Source organism: Malus sylvestris, chromosome 15 (genome assembly GCF_916048215.2).
Source record: "Malus sylvestris chromosome 15, drMalSylv7.2, whole genome shotgun sequence".
Taxonomy (NCBI): domain Eukaryota; kingdom Viridiplantae; phylum Streptophyta; class Magnoliopsida; order Rosales; family Rosaceae; genus Malus; species Malus sylvestris.
Window position 1 is genome coordinate 18,760,367 of NC_062274.1, and position 14,320 is coordinate 18,774,686.

Below are 14,320 nucleotides of genomic sequence, written 5' to 3' on the forward strand. Positions count from 1 at the left end.
ATGGGAAAGAATATTGAAGAGTGATATATGGAACTTGTCAGACCAAGAGAGTAGCAATCTACCAGCTGCTCTCTGGTTGAGCTACCATTATCTACCTCAACATCTCAAGCGTTGTTTTGCGTATTGTTCATCTCAGACCGCATGCGTTGTTTTGCATTGGCTTGTGACCCGTTACTCATGTCCTACCGTCCCTCAAGTTCCATTTCTGACTATATGTTGGTAAAATAACAATCTCATGGTGAATTTTGGAAAGAAGATGTGCACTATTGAGTATTTATTTTTGAAAATACCATATGAGCTCCTTCAAGTCTTACAATTGAGGATGATTAACGACCACAGTTATTGTTTACTCAACAAAGCTACCAAATGGGAGTATATCTCTTCTTTAACAGCATCCCTGTTACCTTTGCTCAGCGTAAACATTGTTGCCCCCGGATGATTCTTCAACCTTGCAACTGCACAAGTTCAGAAACCCTGGTCATATACAAATTAGAAACAAAGAACAGGATGGCTTAAACCTAACATCAACTTCGCCATTGTCTATACTCTCTAGTTTTGTTCGGTCACCAACTCCACCCCGTGTGACAAGCAATAAATAGTGAAAAAACTCGCCCAAAAAGAAACAGATTTTCCACCTTGAATTTACTATGTTCGGATGAAAATCATACATATCATCATGATTCTAAAACTGTTAGAACATAAACCAAAATTAGAGCAATTGTGCAGTACAGCAGTAGTGTAACAAGCCAAGCAAAATAATGGAATACTTGAGGAAAGTGCACCTGCAGGTATATCACGACCGAATTTTGGAATTGGGACTGTGGCCAAAAACGGGACATTGGACTCCAGAATCCTTAAAACACAAGGGAAGAACGATGAACTGAACAACTCCATCTTCCCAACTTCATCAACGATGAATAGATCGGTATCTTCTCTTACCTGATAACACATCACAAAAGGATGACACAATTCAAATAGTCAAATGCCATAGCCGCATGATGCTTGAAAACAATGTGACAAGAAAAAAGTTTCACAAAATACCGCAAACGTGAAGGCCTAAAAGTTAACTAAATAGCGAAGAGGGGGTGGCGAGAGTTGATCAGTAAGCAATGAAAAAACTCATCCCACCTGCAATTCAGGCAGTGCCAGTGACTCAAACGACGCAACATCTACTTTGTACTTCCCCACGGTAGGCCATCTCAAAGACTCTGGGCTGACATACAAAAACTTGTTTTAGGGTTTAATGCTATGTAGCCGAATAATATGAATGAATGTATACTCCCGAATATTGTTAATGTTAGCGAAAAACACTTACAAGAATAAAACTATGAAAATCCAAAAAGCGCTCGACCATCAACTGTTAATGTCCGGTGCGGTAACAATCGGGCGCAACAACAGTTGGGTCGATGGATTTCATCTTCAAAATGGTTTATGAAGTGCTTTTTAACTAGGAAATGGAGTTATGGAAACTGAAGCAACAATCATTTAGAATGGATGAAAAGGAAGACCTGGAAATGGTGGAGGATGAGAGGGGAGCTGTACGGCCGTCCAGCGTGACCACCTGGAACCCCACTCTCTCACTTCCTTCTCTAACCTCACCTACGCATTACGATTACAAAAATCTATATGATGTAAATACATACGAAGAAAATTGAAAATTAAGAGAGAGAGAGAGAGAGAGAGAGAGAGAGTTACTAGTGTAGAAACCCTGAATTTTTAAGTTTGGATATGATGCTTTTAGGGTTTCAAACACTCTCATTACTAAAGTGCTTTTGCCCACACCCTGCACCAGGAATCAGCATCATCATCGCCAACCGAAAGCACTTTTGAGAAAAGCATTGAATAAATAGAAATATGAAATCAAAATTTGACTGGAAATTAGCTTACAGGAGGTCCGGTCACCAGCAAGCACTTTCCGGGGCCGGCCATCTCTCGCTTCTCCTCCTCCCTCTTCCACTGTCGTTCGTTTCTACCCCCGCTCGATCGGCCAACGTGACTAAGTTTACAGAAAGAACGACAGGTCGTTGCGAAAGAGAGGGTACGGAGTTGATTTCATTACTGCTTTGGGCTGGGTGTGTTGGAGGAAGAGTTAAGGTCAGCCCAGGCCTAAATAAGCCCAATAAACTTGAGCTTACCGAGGGGAATTATTATTTTTTTAATTTTTTAATCATAGAGTAATCATAATAAAATGGGAACTTTAATTAAAAACTTCCATTACTGTTTATTCTAACGAAAAATCATAATTTTACACTAAAAAATCAATCATGATATTATTCATTTTATCTTTTATTTTGTAATTATCGTTAAAATTCAAAATTTTCAAACTCTTTTCATTAATTTTCTTAATAAAATTTAATATTAAAACACACCGACAATAATTTGGAGGATTAATAAGTGCTTTGATTTGGGGATCTGGTTATGAAGTCACGTGATCTGTTATCTTTTTAGGATAATTTGGGGATTTAGTTATAGAGGATCCAATGTAATTTAAAAAAATATATATAAAATAAAACAGAGGATCCAAATATATATTTTGTCGGCCACAAATGGAATCAAATATATATTTTTTTGGTTAATTATTTTCTCCATCTTATGATTTGCATAAAGTCGTAATATTTAATTATTTTCCTTTAATTGACTCTCCTCATGTTGGTTGCATAACCTCAAATTCAAATCTCAAGCGCAAAAGTACCGTTTAAATTATCCAAAAGCGTTTTTAACACTTCCAAAATGCATCTACAAGCATGCCCATTCTTATCACGAACAACGCCCATTGGAAAAAACTTTTGCAAGTGGTCATGTTAAAACTCACGGTAGCGACATCAGCTTGTACAACACAGGTTCATTGAAATCGTGGCATCTCATGCCATTGTAGGTCATGCCTCGTTCTATAGCACGAGTATATTGCAAACGTAGCATCCCGTGCCAAGGTCGATCTCTCCAAGAGAGTTTGATTGAGAATGGAATACCGCCATATTAACATCTCAATTGTCGTCTAAGACTTATCTCAAACAGTAATCAGACCCCAATGGGAGAATTTCTCACCCGAATTGTTCCAACATCCAGAGGCAAAGTCAATCACCATCCCCAAGATAAAGTCAAACACTACAAGAAGGGTAAACTCAAACACCAAAATCATCCCATCACATACAACAAGATTGAACAATGACAAACATTCATACAACCCAAATCCCCAAATGTAGACTACACAAATCATATTACCAAGTCATCAAGCATACTAATCACGGCTTAAATGCTAATTAAACGAAAACCATACACCAAATTGCAGAACAAGAAACTAACAAACGCGTTATATAACGAAGGCAAACTGAAATTCATTGAACATAAGGAGGATCATTAAGTACAGAAATGACGACATTGGAATCGCGGGGAGAAGACGATCCTGAAACTGAATCCGATTTTGTTTTTGTGTTTTCCTAAAAACTAATCCCTAAAACAAAAGGTAGAGAGCCAGCAACTTATCCCATAGTGAAGAAAAGGTGCAGGCAGGCCTTTCAATTATCTTCTAAGCAACCCTACACATATCGCTTCTCCCCCTCCATTCGATTCCCCTTGCTCTACTCATCGTCGTCTTCCTCCTACAACACAGCCAGCAGCCAACACAAACAATTAAGTAACTAATTCAACTAACTGACCATGCGAAACAATGAAAAAAAACACCCACAATGTGAACTCGATTAATCGAAAACACAACTGACCTCGCCGCTCTCGTCCTCATCCTCATCATCATCATCATTTACCTCAGACTTGGACTTGTCAGACTCTTCTTCGTCAGCTTCATTAGGTCCTTCAGCCTAATTCACATAAACAAACCAACAAAGTCTCACAAATATCCTCAACCCGATAACTAAACGAATTAAACGAAAGCTGGAACAAGAGCGCTTACTAATTGCTTGTTGTATGCCTGAATGTTCTTGTTATACTCAACCTTCCTCTTATCTGCCTTGGCTTGATAAGGAGCTTTCTCCTGATTAATTCAAGGACAGAACCATCAAATCAATAAAATCCAACACCAAAATTCACCAAATAATTTCGTATTACTCACTAATCGATGAAATTAAAACGATAATTGAACACTCACAGCATCTGACAACGATTTCCATTTCTCACCGCCAGCCTTACCGACCTGTTCGGTTTCGATTAAACAAAATCAAATTTAATTTGTATAAATTTAAACTCTAATTAATTAATTAAATAATCAAATCAACTAATCAGAGAGTAAAATCCAGAACAAGTTCGTAGATCTGAGATGATGAGATTTGACTTACAGCAGCAACCGACTTGTTGTTTGGATGATCCTTCTTGTACTTCTCTCTGAACTCCTCCCTGTTCAAGTACGAAATAAAAGTAAAATTCAGTAAAACAAATCTAAAAAAAAAAATAGATGGAGAAAAAGTCAGATCTGGAAATTCAACTGAAGAGAGAGAAAGATAGTTGACCGTACATGAAGACGAAGAAGGCACTCGCAGGCCTCTTCGGCTTGTTCGGATCCTTTCCGGCTTTCTTCGCCGGCTTCTTGCTCGCTCCGGTACTCTTACTCTTCAACCTACCAAAATTTAAAAAAAAATCAAACACACGAACAGAGCAAAAATCAAAGCACGTTACAACAAATCGAAGATCTCCGATCAAATCGATGCAATCGGAGAGTAATCTAAGCACGATAGAGCCCAAAACTCACTTCGTATCGCGTTTGGGAGCAGCTGCTCTGGCTTTCCCCATGGCGAACCTGCAAACACACAAAAAAACCGTAAAAAACGGGCGAGAACGAGCGAGAATCGTTCAGAAACGGTAAAAAACGGCGCGACTCGGACCGAGTCAGAGCGGCGGAGGCGCGAGTTTACCTAGGGTTTTCGAGAAGGAAAATAAGACGAAGACGCAGAGAGAGAAAGAGCAAATACGCCTTTGTTTTTTGTTGGGCGGTGCGTGTGTGTGAAGGTTTGGGAGAGGAAAGAAGGGTAGGGGGATAAGAAGGAATTAGGAAGGGGCAATATTGAATTTCGACTAACCAAAAAAATTGAAGTTTTGGGTTTCGGCGGGATTTCAAAAATGTTTTGCCGCGTCAGCTATCCGTGCGCTATGCCTTCATTTGCTGATGGACTCTCCCTTCTGTGCTTCCTTGTGTGCTTCTTCGCTAGCGAGGCCGCCACGTGGGAATGCACGTGATAGGGGTAGGGGTGAAATGACGGATTTGGGGTTTGATTTTGTGCTTTGGGGTTCTAGTGGTTGAGGATGATCGAATCGGTAGAATAAAACGTGTTGTACGCAACAACTATATTGGTGTGGGATATTATTGAGGCGGGGGTAAATAGGGAAATTTGATGCCTTGATATTTATGGAGTTATGGATTTTTTTTTTTCAAAATATTTGGAGATAGGGCCTCTAAGGCCTCCTCCAACTTGGGCTAAATGCCAAATTACCCCATTTATTCCCCCCCTAAACACCACCCAACCCAAGCTAAAATATTGGGCTAAAGGTCAAATGCTAAAGTTGCGCCAAATACCCCCAAAGCCCACCCCCCCAACGCGTGGACTCACCTGCATTTGGGCCACTCTCGGCCCGCCCACTCACTAACACGGCCCGCATCAATTTAGCTCCCGACAGCTGGGGGGCCCACTGTCAAGGCCATTGTCAGCCACTTCCCTGAGCCCAACGACTCTTTTCTGCATCAAACGGCCACAATTTAAGGATCGTTGGTTGATCCAACAGTCCAAATTCAAATTTTATTTTTAAAAAATATATTATTTTAAAATACATTGAATCCAACGGTTGAGATCGAATATAATCAAATATAATGGTAAAACAAAAAGATCTAATGACCCAAATTTAAATTCAACGGCTAAAATAATTAAAAAAAATTATTTAATTCAAAATTCACCCATGACACTCTTCTCTATCACGTTGCACAAATGCACGTCCCGTGACAAAACCACGTTGGCTAGATTCGCCATGGTGCTCATACTGCATAAATGAGTTTACAAGTTCAGCTTCGGCGTTGATCAATTCTGCATCCTCAATGTCAAGCCTTACTTGGTATTGTGCCATCTGCATTGCTTTGCTACGCCTTATTTTATCACCCATCGATGAGATATTGAAGATATTTAGGAAACAAAAACTCTTTCAAAGTTGAAAGATTGGTGAATATAGAGGATGATTGAAAGTTGAAAGATTGTGTGATCAACTAATATTGGACATGTATTTATATAAAGGATGATTGATGAAAGTTGAAAGTTTTGTGTTAAACGGTTAGTGAAAGTTGAAAGTTTGGTAAAAGTTGAAAGATGTGAAAGTTGAAAGATTGGTGAAAGTTGAAGGCTTGTTTGTGGAAAATTTAGTGATTTTTTGTAACATCTCACATCGCACATGGGAGTGAATCCTGTAAACCTTATATGTACATGCCCATCTCTTCCTAGCACAAGGCCTTTTAGGAGCTCACTGGCTTCGGGTTCCATCGGAACTTTGAAGTTAAGCGAGTTTGGGCCAGAGCATTTCTAGGATGGGTGACCCATTGGGAAGTTCTGCTGGGTGAGTTCCCAAAATCAAAATCGTGAGGGCGTGGTCGGGGCCCAAAACCGACAATATCGTGTTACGACGGAGTCGAGCCCGGGATGTAGTGGGGGCCCAAGCGGGGATGTGACATTTTTCAATATTTATCAGAATTTAAATATTTTTAGATTAAAATGTTCATAAAATTAATTTACGATAGTCTACATTTTTAAAAAAAATTAGCCTAAATTCATTATTTAATCATCCCGGGCTAAAATTTTAGGCTAGAATGGTTGCAGCAGAAAAGCTGTTTCTGGACTAAAAGCTAAATTTTCCGGGCTAAAAAATATGATTGTTAGTTCGAGGGTTGGAGATGGTCTAAACGAGCTGGGTTAAATTGAAATACATTGGCTCAAGCTTGGCTAGTTAATTTTTTTTTTCCTCACCTTAGCTCTGTTTGCCTTCGTTCTTACACGAGCCGAGCTCGAGTGAGCTTAAAAGTTTTGAGTTCGATACCAAACTCAAGTTGTTTCAACCTATTTTTTATAATAAGTTGGTAGGATTGTGTAAAACGCTTTGCAATATCATGATACGGTTTAGGCTCAAGACCCGATTACCATATCAAATCTTTTTAATATAGTGTTTCATAGTAATTATTAATCATGATATGTATAATATAATGATATAGTGTTTAGTGTACACTACTATACAATTTAGAGTGTTCAATTTATAGCAATATTTTACTTCTTAAATTTTTTGAAGTAGATACTAACACTGGAAACAATGAATAATCCGATAATTACACTTTGTTTTTGCTTATTTTGTTGTATGGTTTAGGGTTTTTTTAATTAAGAAAAAATTGTTATTGCCACTCAAAAAATCTCATTTTGAATTCCAAACTTTCTATAATTAGAAAGAAAAATACATTTATGAGAAGTGTAGAATGAAATTTCTGAAGTGTTAATAACAGTTCTCTTAAATAAAACTAAAAATACATATCTAGAGGAGCGTTCAAGCAATAAATAGTTAATATTTTAATATGGCACTAACAACTCGTTTGAGCGCGCTCCACAATGTAATTTCATGACCCGAACCGCAAATTTTAGGTTATCCTACTAGATTATTTTTGTAAAAATTAATTTGGATCGAAAAGTATTTAGTCATTATATTAATATTGTGAACATTTCATTTTTATCGACAACTCTATCATCGTTGATTTGTAATATCACAATTAAATAACTAAACGACTTCTGATTTTAGTAAATTTTCGCAAGAACAATGTTTCCATGATAACCTAAAAAATAATCGGTTTAGATTATAAAAAGATTGTATAGTGAGTCCACACTAGTGGCCATTTTGGTTTTAAAATACGTCAAGTTGTCTCATAAAAATTTTCAAGTTGCTCACGAGTTTTACAAATAAACATACCAATGCTCAAGTTTGACTTATTAAATGGCATGGTCAAGCTGAAGCCATTGCATTTGGTATAGATGGAAAGGTGGGGAATGTTATAACATTGGACAAGAAACAACATACAACGAGAAATAATTTCTACATTCTTATTGTTAAGCCAAACATTTAATAATATAGTCAGTACGTTGTTTGATAAGTCAGTATTATCCGTTGTATAAATTAATTTGTTCGACTGAAACAAAACTCTTGCTATTTATTTCATCGCTTGACACATGTTGCCCAAAAATCTCCCAACATGGAGCGGTAGTAGAAAATCGCAGAGGATCATCGTTAAGCCAATTTTCTTGTCATTGTCGGTTAAACCTGGATTTTGATGCTTCAATTAAAATAATTAACAAAATAGTCAACTAATTTCATTGTGTTTTTCTCCAATGATTTTGCAAATTTATAGGCAAATACCTCATCGGTACGACTAATAACATCGATACAACAACCAAAATCGATACCTTCCCGGAGACCAGCACTTGTACTCGGGCCAAGAAAGGCAGAATCCCTTTCCTTGGATTACATTGCAAATTAAAAAGTAGCGGCAGTTTTCAACACTCCAGGTCCCGAAATCCCGAAAATGAAACCAAATCTAGTCCAATCTCAAAATATGAAAATTTCTACTATGCTTCGGTGCACTATATGCCAAGAGGATTCTCGTCAAATTCTCTTTATGAGAATACTCTAATTACATCCGTTCATCGTACAGTTAGAAATTATTATAAATTTTTTTTATTTAAAATTAAATATAAATAATATCTGATAAAAACTAACCGTATAATGTACAATGAACATATTTGATTGAAAGATCTTCGAAATCTTCACAAAGAAGATCAGGCAAGAATCCTCTCTCCACCATATGTACCAAGAAATTTGGCCGTTAGATCTTAATTACTAAACCTAGAATCTGACAATAAAAAAATCTCAGGCTGACATTCATACCATGCTAAAATACTGACAGGTTTGTCATCGAAATGATGTTGAGAACCAACAGAGGAAAATCCCAAAAGCAATCCAAAGGAGCCAAAAGGAGAAAGTCAAAAGAGAAAGACACAGATTGAAGTCAAACCATCATCATCACATAAAACAAGATGGAGAGAATTGAGAAGAATGGTACATAATCTTAAACCCAAAAGCAGACAAAGCCATTCCCACTCCCAAGTCTTTGGAAGCCTGAAACTAATTTAAGCCAGACAGTTGCCACAAAAACTAGAGAACAGCTTTCCTAAACCACAATCACTGGTTGCCGGTACTCCAAGCTAATCACACGCTCTTACTAGCTCAAAATACGAACAACGTGACAACCATGTTCTAGGTAAGTTCATCTCTAAAGGTCATAACCATTTCAAAATGCTCAAGGCAATTTAATCCGATCATATAATAAAAAGGATATTAACTAGAGCGAAATAGAAGTCATTTGAACATAAAAACGATCACTAAGTACAGAAACGATATGGGGAATCAGGTGGATGAGTCCCGAAACATTAACCCCTTGTGTTTTTCTTTTCCCTTCCCTAATCCTACAAATGTGGCTATCTTATCATCAGACACAGAGCTTTAGTCAGAAAATGCAGGTCATTCAATATCTTCTAACCAACAACCCTAACACAAATTGCTCCTCCTTCATTCCGATACCTGACTTTCCTTCTCTACTCGTCATCATCTTCTTCCTACAATTAACCCAAAACAACACAATTCAATCACAACATTCAACCCAATTCAATAAACTAATCACGAAACTAAGAAGACACAGTTGATCAACAAACCAACGAGAGCCAATTAGAACAAACCTCTCCGCTCTCGTCATCATCTTCATCCTCGTTTTGCACCTCAGACTTGGACTTATCGGACTCTTCATCATCCGCTCCGTTACCTCCCTCAGCCTGATTTCACAATTAAGCAACAACTCTCACAACACTACTCGAATCAATTAAACCGAAAACTCAGGAATCAAAACAAGGGCACTCACTATGCGCTTGTTGTAAGCATTCATAGTCTTGGTGTACTCAGCCTTCCTCTTTTCTGCCTTGGCAATGTAGGGAGCTTTCTCCTGAATAATTTATACAATAAAGCAACCAGTCAATGAACAGTTACGAAATATTCAAGCAATTCACAAATCGATGAACAAAATTTATTGGGAGAAATACTCACGGCCTCTGATAGTGATTTCCATTTATCACCACCAGCTTTACCGACCTATTCAAATTTATCGAAAATCAGAATAAATATAATTTTGTAAAATTAAATAAAAAATTATTCAGCAAAACGAAATTAAAAACACAGATCTGAGAAGATGAAATTCACTTACAGCGGCCACAGATTTGTTATTAGGATGATCCTTCTTGAATTTCACTCTGAAATCCTCCCTATATATATTTGAAAGAAAAAATCATACAAATATGATAAAATAAATAAATAAATCAAAGTAAAAAACGATCGATCTGAAGAAAGAGAGATAGGGAGAGAGAGAAACAGAGCGTTGGCCGTACATGAAAACGAAGAAGGCACTCGCAGGCCTCTTAGGCTTGTTCGGATCCTTTGCAGCCTTCTTGCTCGCGCCAGAGCTTTTGGTCTTCAACCTAACAAAATTAAAAAATAACACAAAAAATCAGCATAAATTCAAAATCTACGTTTCACATCGAGATCTCCGATCAAATCGTAGATAATTCACAGAAAAACGGAAAACGAAAACGGAAGCTCACTTCGCATCGGCTTTTTTGGGAGCAGCAGCTCTTGATTTCCCCATGTTCAGCTAAACCTGCACACAAAACCGCAAAAAAACCGATAAGAGTCGTTGAGAAACGGCAAAAAACGATTAAAATCGTTTATAAATGACCAAAAACGAAGGGAACCGATCGGAAGCGGCGAAAAACGACGTGTATCGTTCGGAATCGGCGGAAAACGAAGAGACTCGGTCCGAGTCGGGGGGCGAGCTTACCTTTGTGTGAAGGGAGAGGATAAGGCGAGAGAGAGAACAATGAGAGAGATAAGCCTTTGGGTCGTTTGCTTTGGTTGGTGCGGTGTGCGAGTGTGTGTAAAATTTGCCCCTGGGGTGTGAAGGGATAGGAAGGGAAGGCCCGTGGCGCAAAAATAAAAATGAAAAAAAGGCGGAAAATTAAATTTTGATTTGTTGGAAGGATTGAAGTCCGGGTTTGGGCGGGATTTCAAAATATTTGTTCCACGTCATGCATCCGCGTCATGGGGGTCGATTGGTTGGGGTGTATTTGCTTGGATCTCGCTTGTGCTTCCTTGTGTTTCTTTGTTCTATTTCTGCTGGCGGTACACTGGAAACCGGTGGGAAAAGGGGCACACGTGGAGGATGTGTGCGTGGGTCATGGTTGGCACGTGCGGATATTATTGGCGAAATTACAAATTTGGGGTTTGGGCGCGTCTAGATGGTTGTTGGGGTTATGGTAAAATTTGGTGCACAATACTTCTGTACTGCTTTGGGGGTATCTATGTCAATTGGTTTACTAATAACAATTTTTTTTCCCCTTTATTTATTTTTTCCTTTTTTTTTTGTTTTTATATTATCTAAATTAAAAGGGTGGAGGAATAGGTGGAGGAGTATGTTAAGTATCAAAATAATGTGGTTTAAATTTACTTTTTGCTACAATCGAATATAAGACATCTTACTTACAAATAAAAAGGAGTAGGCTAAGTATCAAAATCATAATACTAAATGACTTCCTTTTTTTAATTATATCAAATTTGATATGAAAATGTATTCAATTAGAATTTTTAGGAATTTTAATAAATAACTCTTTGGAATGATTTTATCAAATATGTCAATTTTACTCTTATATGTGGCACAAACGTGATAATTTCCACAACAAACTAACGGTGTTATGGATATTCTCATATTGCAACAACTAGAAAACTAAATGATCAAATTCGATACAAAAAAATACAGCGAACAAAATTGAAATTTCGGCCTCAATACTATGTTTTACTTAATTTTACAAATATTTTAGATATTAGATTTAATTATCAGAAATGTTCAAATCTCTTATTTTGTATTAACAGAAAAGTTCAACTACAAGAACTAAAAACTCATGAATTTATCAGATTTTCGCAAAATTGGGCTTTATTTGATTGGAACGTTGTCGAACAATTTATGCCCAACAGGTCCAATTGAATCGGGGTTACCCAATACCCAGGCCCACTGGAGTGTTAGACTTGGATCTCTAGCAACTGACCCGGTCAAGGAAACAATCAGACATGGGAGAGGTAATAGAAACCCTACCGGAGCACCGGAGCTTGTTAGCAGCTCCGATTGTATTCATTATCGTCGTCGCTTTCCAATTCTTCTCCAGGTGGCTAGAGCAGTTAAAGAAGGTAATTTGCTCAACGATTTTTCACTTGCATTCAAACAATTTACCCGTAATTTGGTGCGAATTTAAGCTCTTAATCATTTGTTTGATGCTTTAACTGCAATTGTTGTGAAATTAAAGTTTTATTTTGGGTGATTTCTTGTGTTGGCAGGGAGGAGGGAAGAGTGCTACGGCAACCCGATTGCGTGGAGAAATTAAAGACATCTTGAAGGAGGCAAGCTCCTTGTCGCAGTGAGTGATTTTTATTGGTCAATCATGATTTTCCCCAATTTTTCAAAAGGAATTTTATTTTTTTGGATTGGCAGAATTGTTTTGATGCTTGCAAGTTGCAACTACGCATTGTTAGTAGGCGATAGTTTGGATTCTTAGCAGTTGTGTGATCTTCGTTTCGTTTGAATCCAGGCCGTCGACATTTGCGCAAGCCGCGTAACTTCGGAGGATTGCATCTGCTAAGGAGAAAGAACTTGCAAATTGCACTAGTTTGCAACTCCATCCTTTCAATTATGTTTTTATTCTGATCATATATACAATTACATACCTGCATTCTTGGGGCACATGTATATATCCATATATCGTCACAGAGGGTAACTATATGCAATATGCTTGGGATCAAAGTTGTGTTTGTATAGTAACATATACACTTTACAGCTACGATGTTTTTAAGCGAAGGGTTGAATGGCTAATAAAGTTTATGCAGTTTTCAATGCCATATTATTTCCATGTATTTACAATAACCATTTTGTTTTCGACCATTAATTTATTTTATTTTCAATCATAAGAATCTTGTGTAGTTATTATGAGTTGATTGTACGTAACAGGTACTTAGGTAAGCCTGACCCACCAGGTGAAAGATTCTAACAGTGGTACCTGCCTTCCAGATCAAGAGTTACATGGCAAGGAGATAAAACTTTCATACGACGTGTATCTGAGAATTTTGGTCATCTTAAAGGTAGGTCTCGGTGTTTTAGATTTTGAGAGTCTTTATTAGCTTATTCTGATAAAAAAGAAATTATTTCAGAACAAGGGTTCTTAATAGATATATTTGGTTGTCCATTTAGGTCTTAACATATGTTGTGCTGGTTTGCTGGTTTTGGAGGGTTCCTGTTGGGTCCATATCGCAACAACTTGTGCAACCATTTGGTAACGCGTTCTTGTTCCGAATATACTGCCCAAGTCCCCTCTTCTTTCTGTTTGGCTATTTTTAGACTGAGCATTGAGACAGTAAAATCTATAAAATGATAGAAGTTCTGATTTGTATATCTTGTTGCTGTGCAGGGAAGATGATATCATGGAGGGCTGGAGGAGTTGTAAACGAAAATGTTATGGTAAATAAAGTTGGGATTACTTTTGATTGTTAATTCTCATATCGTTTAGGTGCCATATTGTGTTCTTGTAAGCAACTAAATGATGTAAACAACACTAGGTACAATGTTACTTCCGTGTGTTGAACGCTGCTGATGTTTGCATATTACTTATCTTGGGTCCGAAAGAACAGAGATGGTCTTTGATTTGCATGCGATATAAATCATCTTAAATAAAGTTTTGAACATTGCTTCTGATTCTTTTCTTATGTGGTTCTGCAGGTAGGAATAATTCCTTGGTTGATATTATCTACCAGGGTCAGCAAGTTCATATGTCGACTTGCCAAGTTCTAGAGGTTAGATGATTTCTGTCCTGTCAAGTTTTCGTACACATGTTAACGTGGTTTTGTTTTGACTATTACTTCACGATATCTTTAGTCATGAACTTAGGATTGTTACCTGCTCATTTAATTTGTATCAGTGATGTGCATTACTGTTTTGGTCGTCTGTGTAACTTGAGTTTATTGTTTATCTTAAAAAACTAACCTCTTGAAAAACCCATTCTTTGAAGTTATTTATTAAAATCCAGCAAAATAGTGTGATGCTTTTTGTGTTTGGTAATCAAATGCCTATGCGATCACTGTCAACCATGCCCATGATGGAATTAAGAGTGGATCCAAGAGAAAATAAAGAAATATGATACTTGGAGCTCAAGACTTCAAT

General features: G+C 37.5%; 3 protein-coding genes and 1 pseudogene across 4 annotated transcripts; 1 reads left to right on the forward strand and 3 right to left on the reverse strand.

The window, feature by feature from the left end:
* Nucleotides 1–243: 243 nt before the first annotated feature.
* LOC126605000 (uncharacterized) lies at nt 244–2,067 on the reverse strand. 2 transcript variants are annotated; one of them, XM_050272355.1, is made up of 6 exons: nt 1,888–2,067; nt 1,708–1,783; nt 1,509–1,599; nt 1,129–1,213; nt 783–939; nt 244–455 (listed from the first exon to the last, which is right to left on the reverse strand). In XM_050272355.1, exons 1-6 carry the CDS (start codon nt 1,927–1,929, stop codon nt 340–342), a joined length of 567 nt encoding a protein of 188 aa, XP_050128312.1. In that variant the 5' UTR covers nt 1,930–2,067; the 3' UTR covers nt 244–339. The 2 variants fall into 2 exon arrangements, with proteins under 2 accessions (XP_050128312.1, XP_050128311.1); XM_050272354.1 differs by having other exon boundaries at nt 1,696–1,783.
* A 1,243-nt stretch (nt 2,068–3,310) lies between these two features.
* Nucleotides 3,311–5,057, reverse strand: LOC126605001 (high mobility group B protein 3-like). The gene is made up of 8 exons (XM_050272356.1): nt 4,863–5,057; nt 4,700–4,747; nt 4,466–4,567; nt 4,290–4,347; nt 4,103–4,147; nt 3,908–3,988; nt 3,720–3,815; nt 3,311–3,599 (listed from the first exon to the last, which is right to left on the reverse strand). The coding sequence occupies exons 2-8, from the start codon at nt 4,738–4,740 to the stop codon at nt 3,579–3,581; spliced, it is 444 nt and encodes a 147-aa protein (XP_050128313.1). The 5' UTR covers nt 4,741–4,747; nt 4,863–5,057; the 3' UTR covers nt 3,311–3,578.
* A 4,283-nt stretch (nt 5,058–9,340) lies between these two features.
* Nucleotides 9,341–11,066, reverse strand: LOC126605002 (HMG1/2-like protein). Its single transcript, XM_050272357.1, has 8 exons — nt 10,901–11,066; nt 10,665–10,720; nt 10,452–10,541; nt 10,271–10,328; nt 10,114–10,158; nt 9,932–10,012; nt 9,753–9,845; nt 9,341–9,632 (listed from the first exon to the last, which is right to left on the reverse strand). The coding sequence occupies exons 2-8, from the start codon at nt 10,706–10,708 to the stop codon at nt 9,612–9,614; spliced, it is 432 nt and encodes a 143-aa protein (XP_050128314.1). The 5' UTR covers nt 10,709–10,720; nt 10,901–11,066; the 3' UTR covers nt 9,341–9,611.
* Nucleotides 11,067–12,139: 1,073 nt separating this feature from the next.
* Nucleotides 12,140–14,154, forward strand: LOC126605004 (protein GET1-like; annotated as a pseudogene).
* The last annotated feature ends 166 nt before the right edge of the window (nt 14,155–14,320 follow it).

Excerpts from the sequence above, each read along its gene's own strand:
- LOC126605000 (XM_050272354.1), bottom strand. The coding sequence starts at position 1,929 with ATGGCCGGCCCCGGAAAGTGCTTGCTGGTGACCGGACCTCCT. Across the intron at positions 1,784-1,887 it reads TGCTGGTGACCGGACCTCCT|GGTGTGGGCAAAAGCACTTT; the intron begins GTAAGCTAATTT and ends TTCCTGGTGCAG. Across the intron at positions 1,600-1,695 it reads AATTCAGGGTTTCTACACTA|GTGAGGTTAGAGAAGGAAGT; the intron begins GTAACTCTCTCT and ends CGTAATGCGTAG.
- LOC126605001 (XM_050272356.1), bottom strand. The coding sequence starts at position 4,740 with ATGGGGAAAGCCAGAGCAGCTGCTCCCAAACGCGATACGAA. Across the intron at positions 4,148-4,289 it reads ACAACAAGTCGGTTGCTGCT|GTCGGTAAGGCTGGCGGTGA; the intron begins GTAAGTCAAATC and ends GAAACCGAACAG. Across the intron at positions 3,600-3,719 it reads ATGAGGACGAGAGCGGCGAG|GAGGAAGACGACGATGAGTA; the intron begins GTCAGTTGTGTT and ends GCTGTGTTGTAG.
- LOC126605002 (XM_050272357.1), bottom strand. The coding sequence starts at position 10,708 with ATGGGGAAATCAAGAGCTGCTGCTCCCAAAAAAGCCGATGCGAA. Across the intron at positions 10,542-10,664 it reads CCCAAAAAAGCCGATGCGAA|GTTGAAGACCAAAAGCTCTG; the intron begins GTGAGCTTCCGT and ends TAATTTTGTTAG. Across the intron at positions 10,329-10,451 it reads AGTGCCTTCTTCGTTTTCAT|GGAGGATTTCAGAGTGAAAT; the intron begins GTACGGCCAACG and ends AAATATATATAG.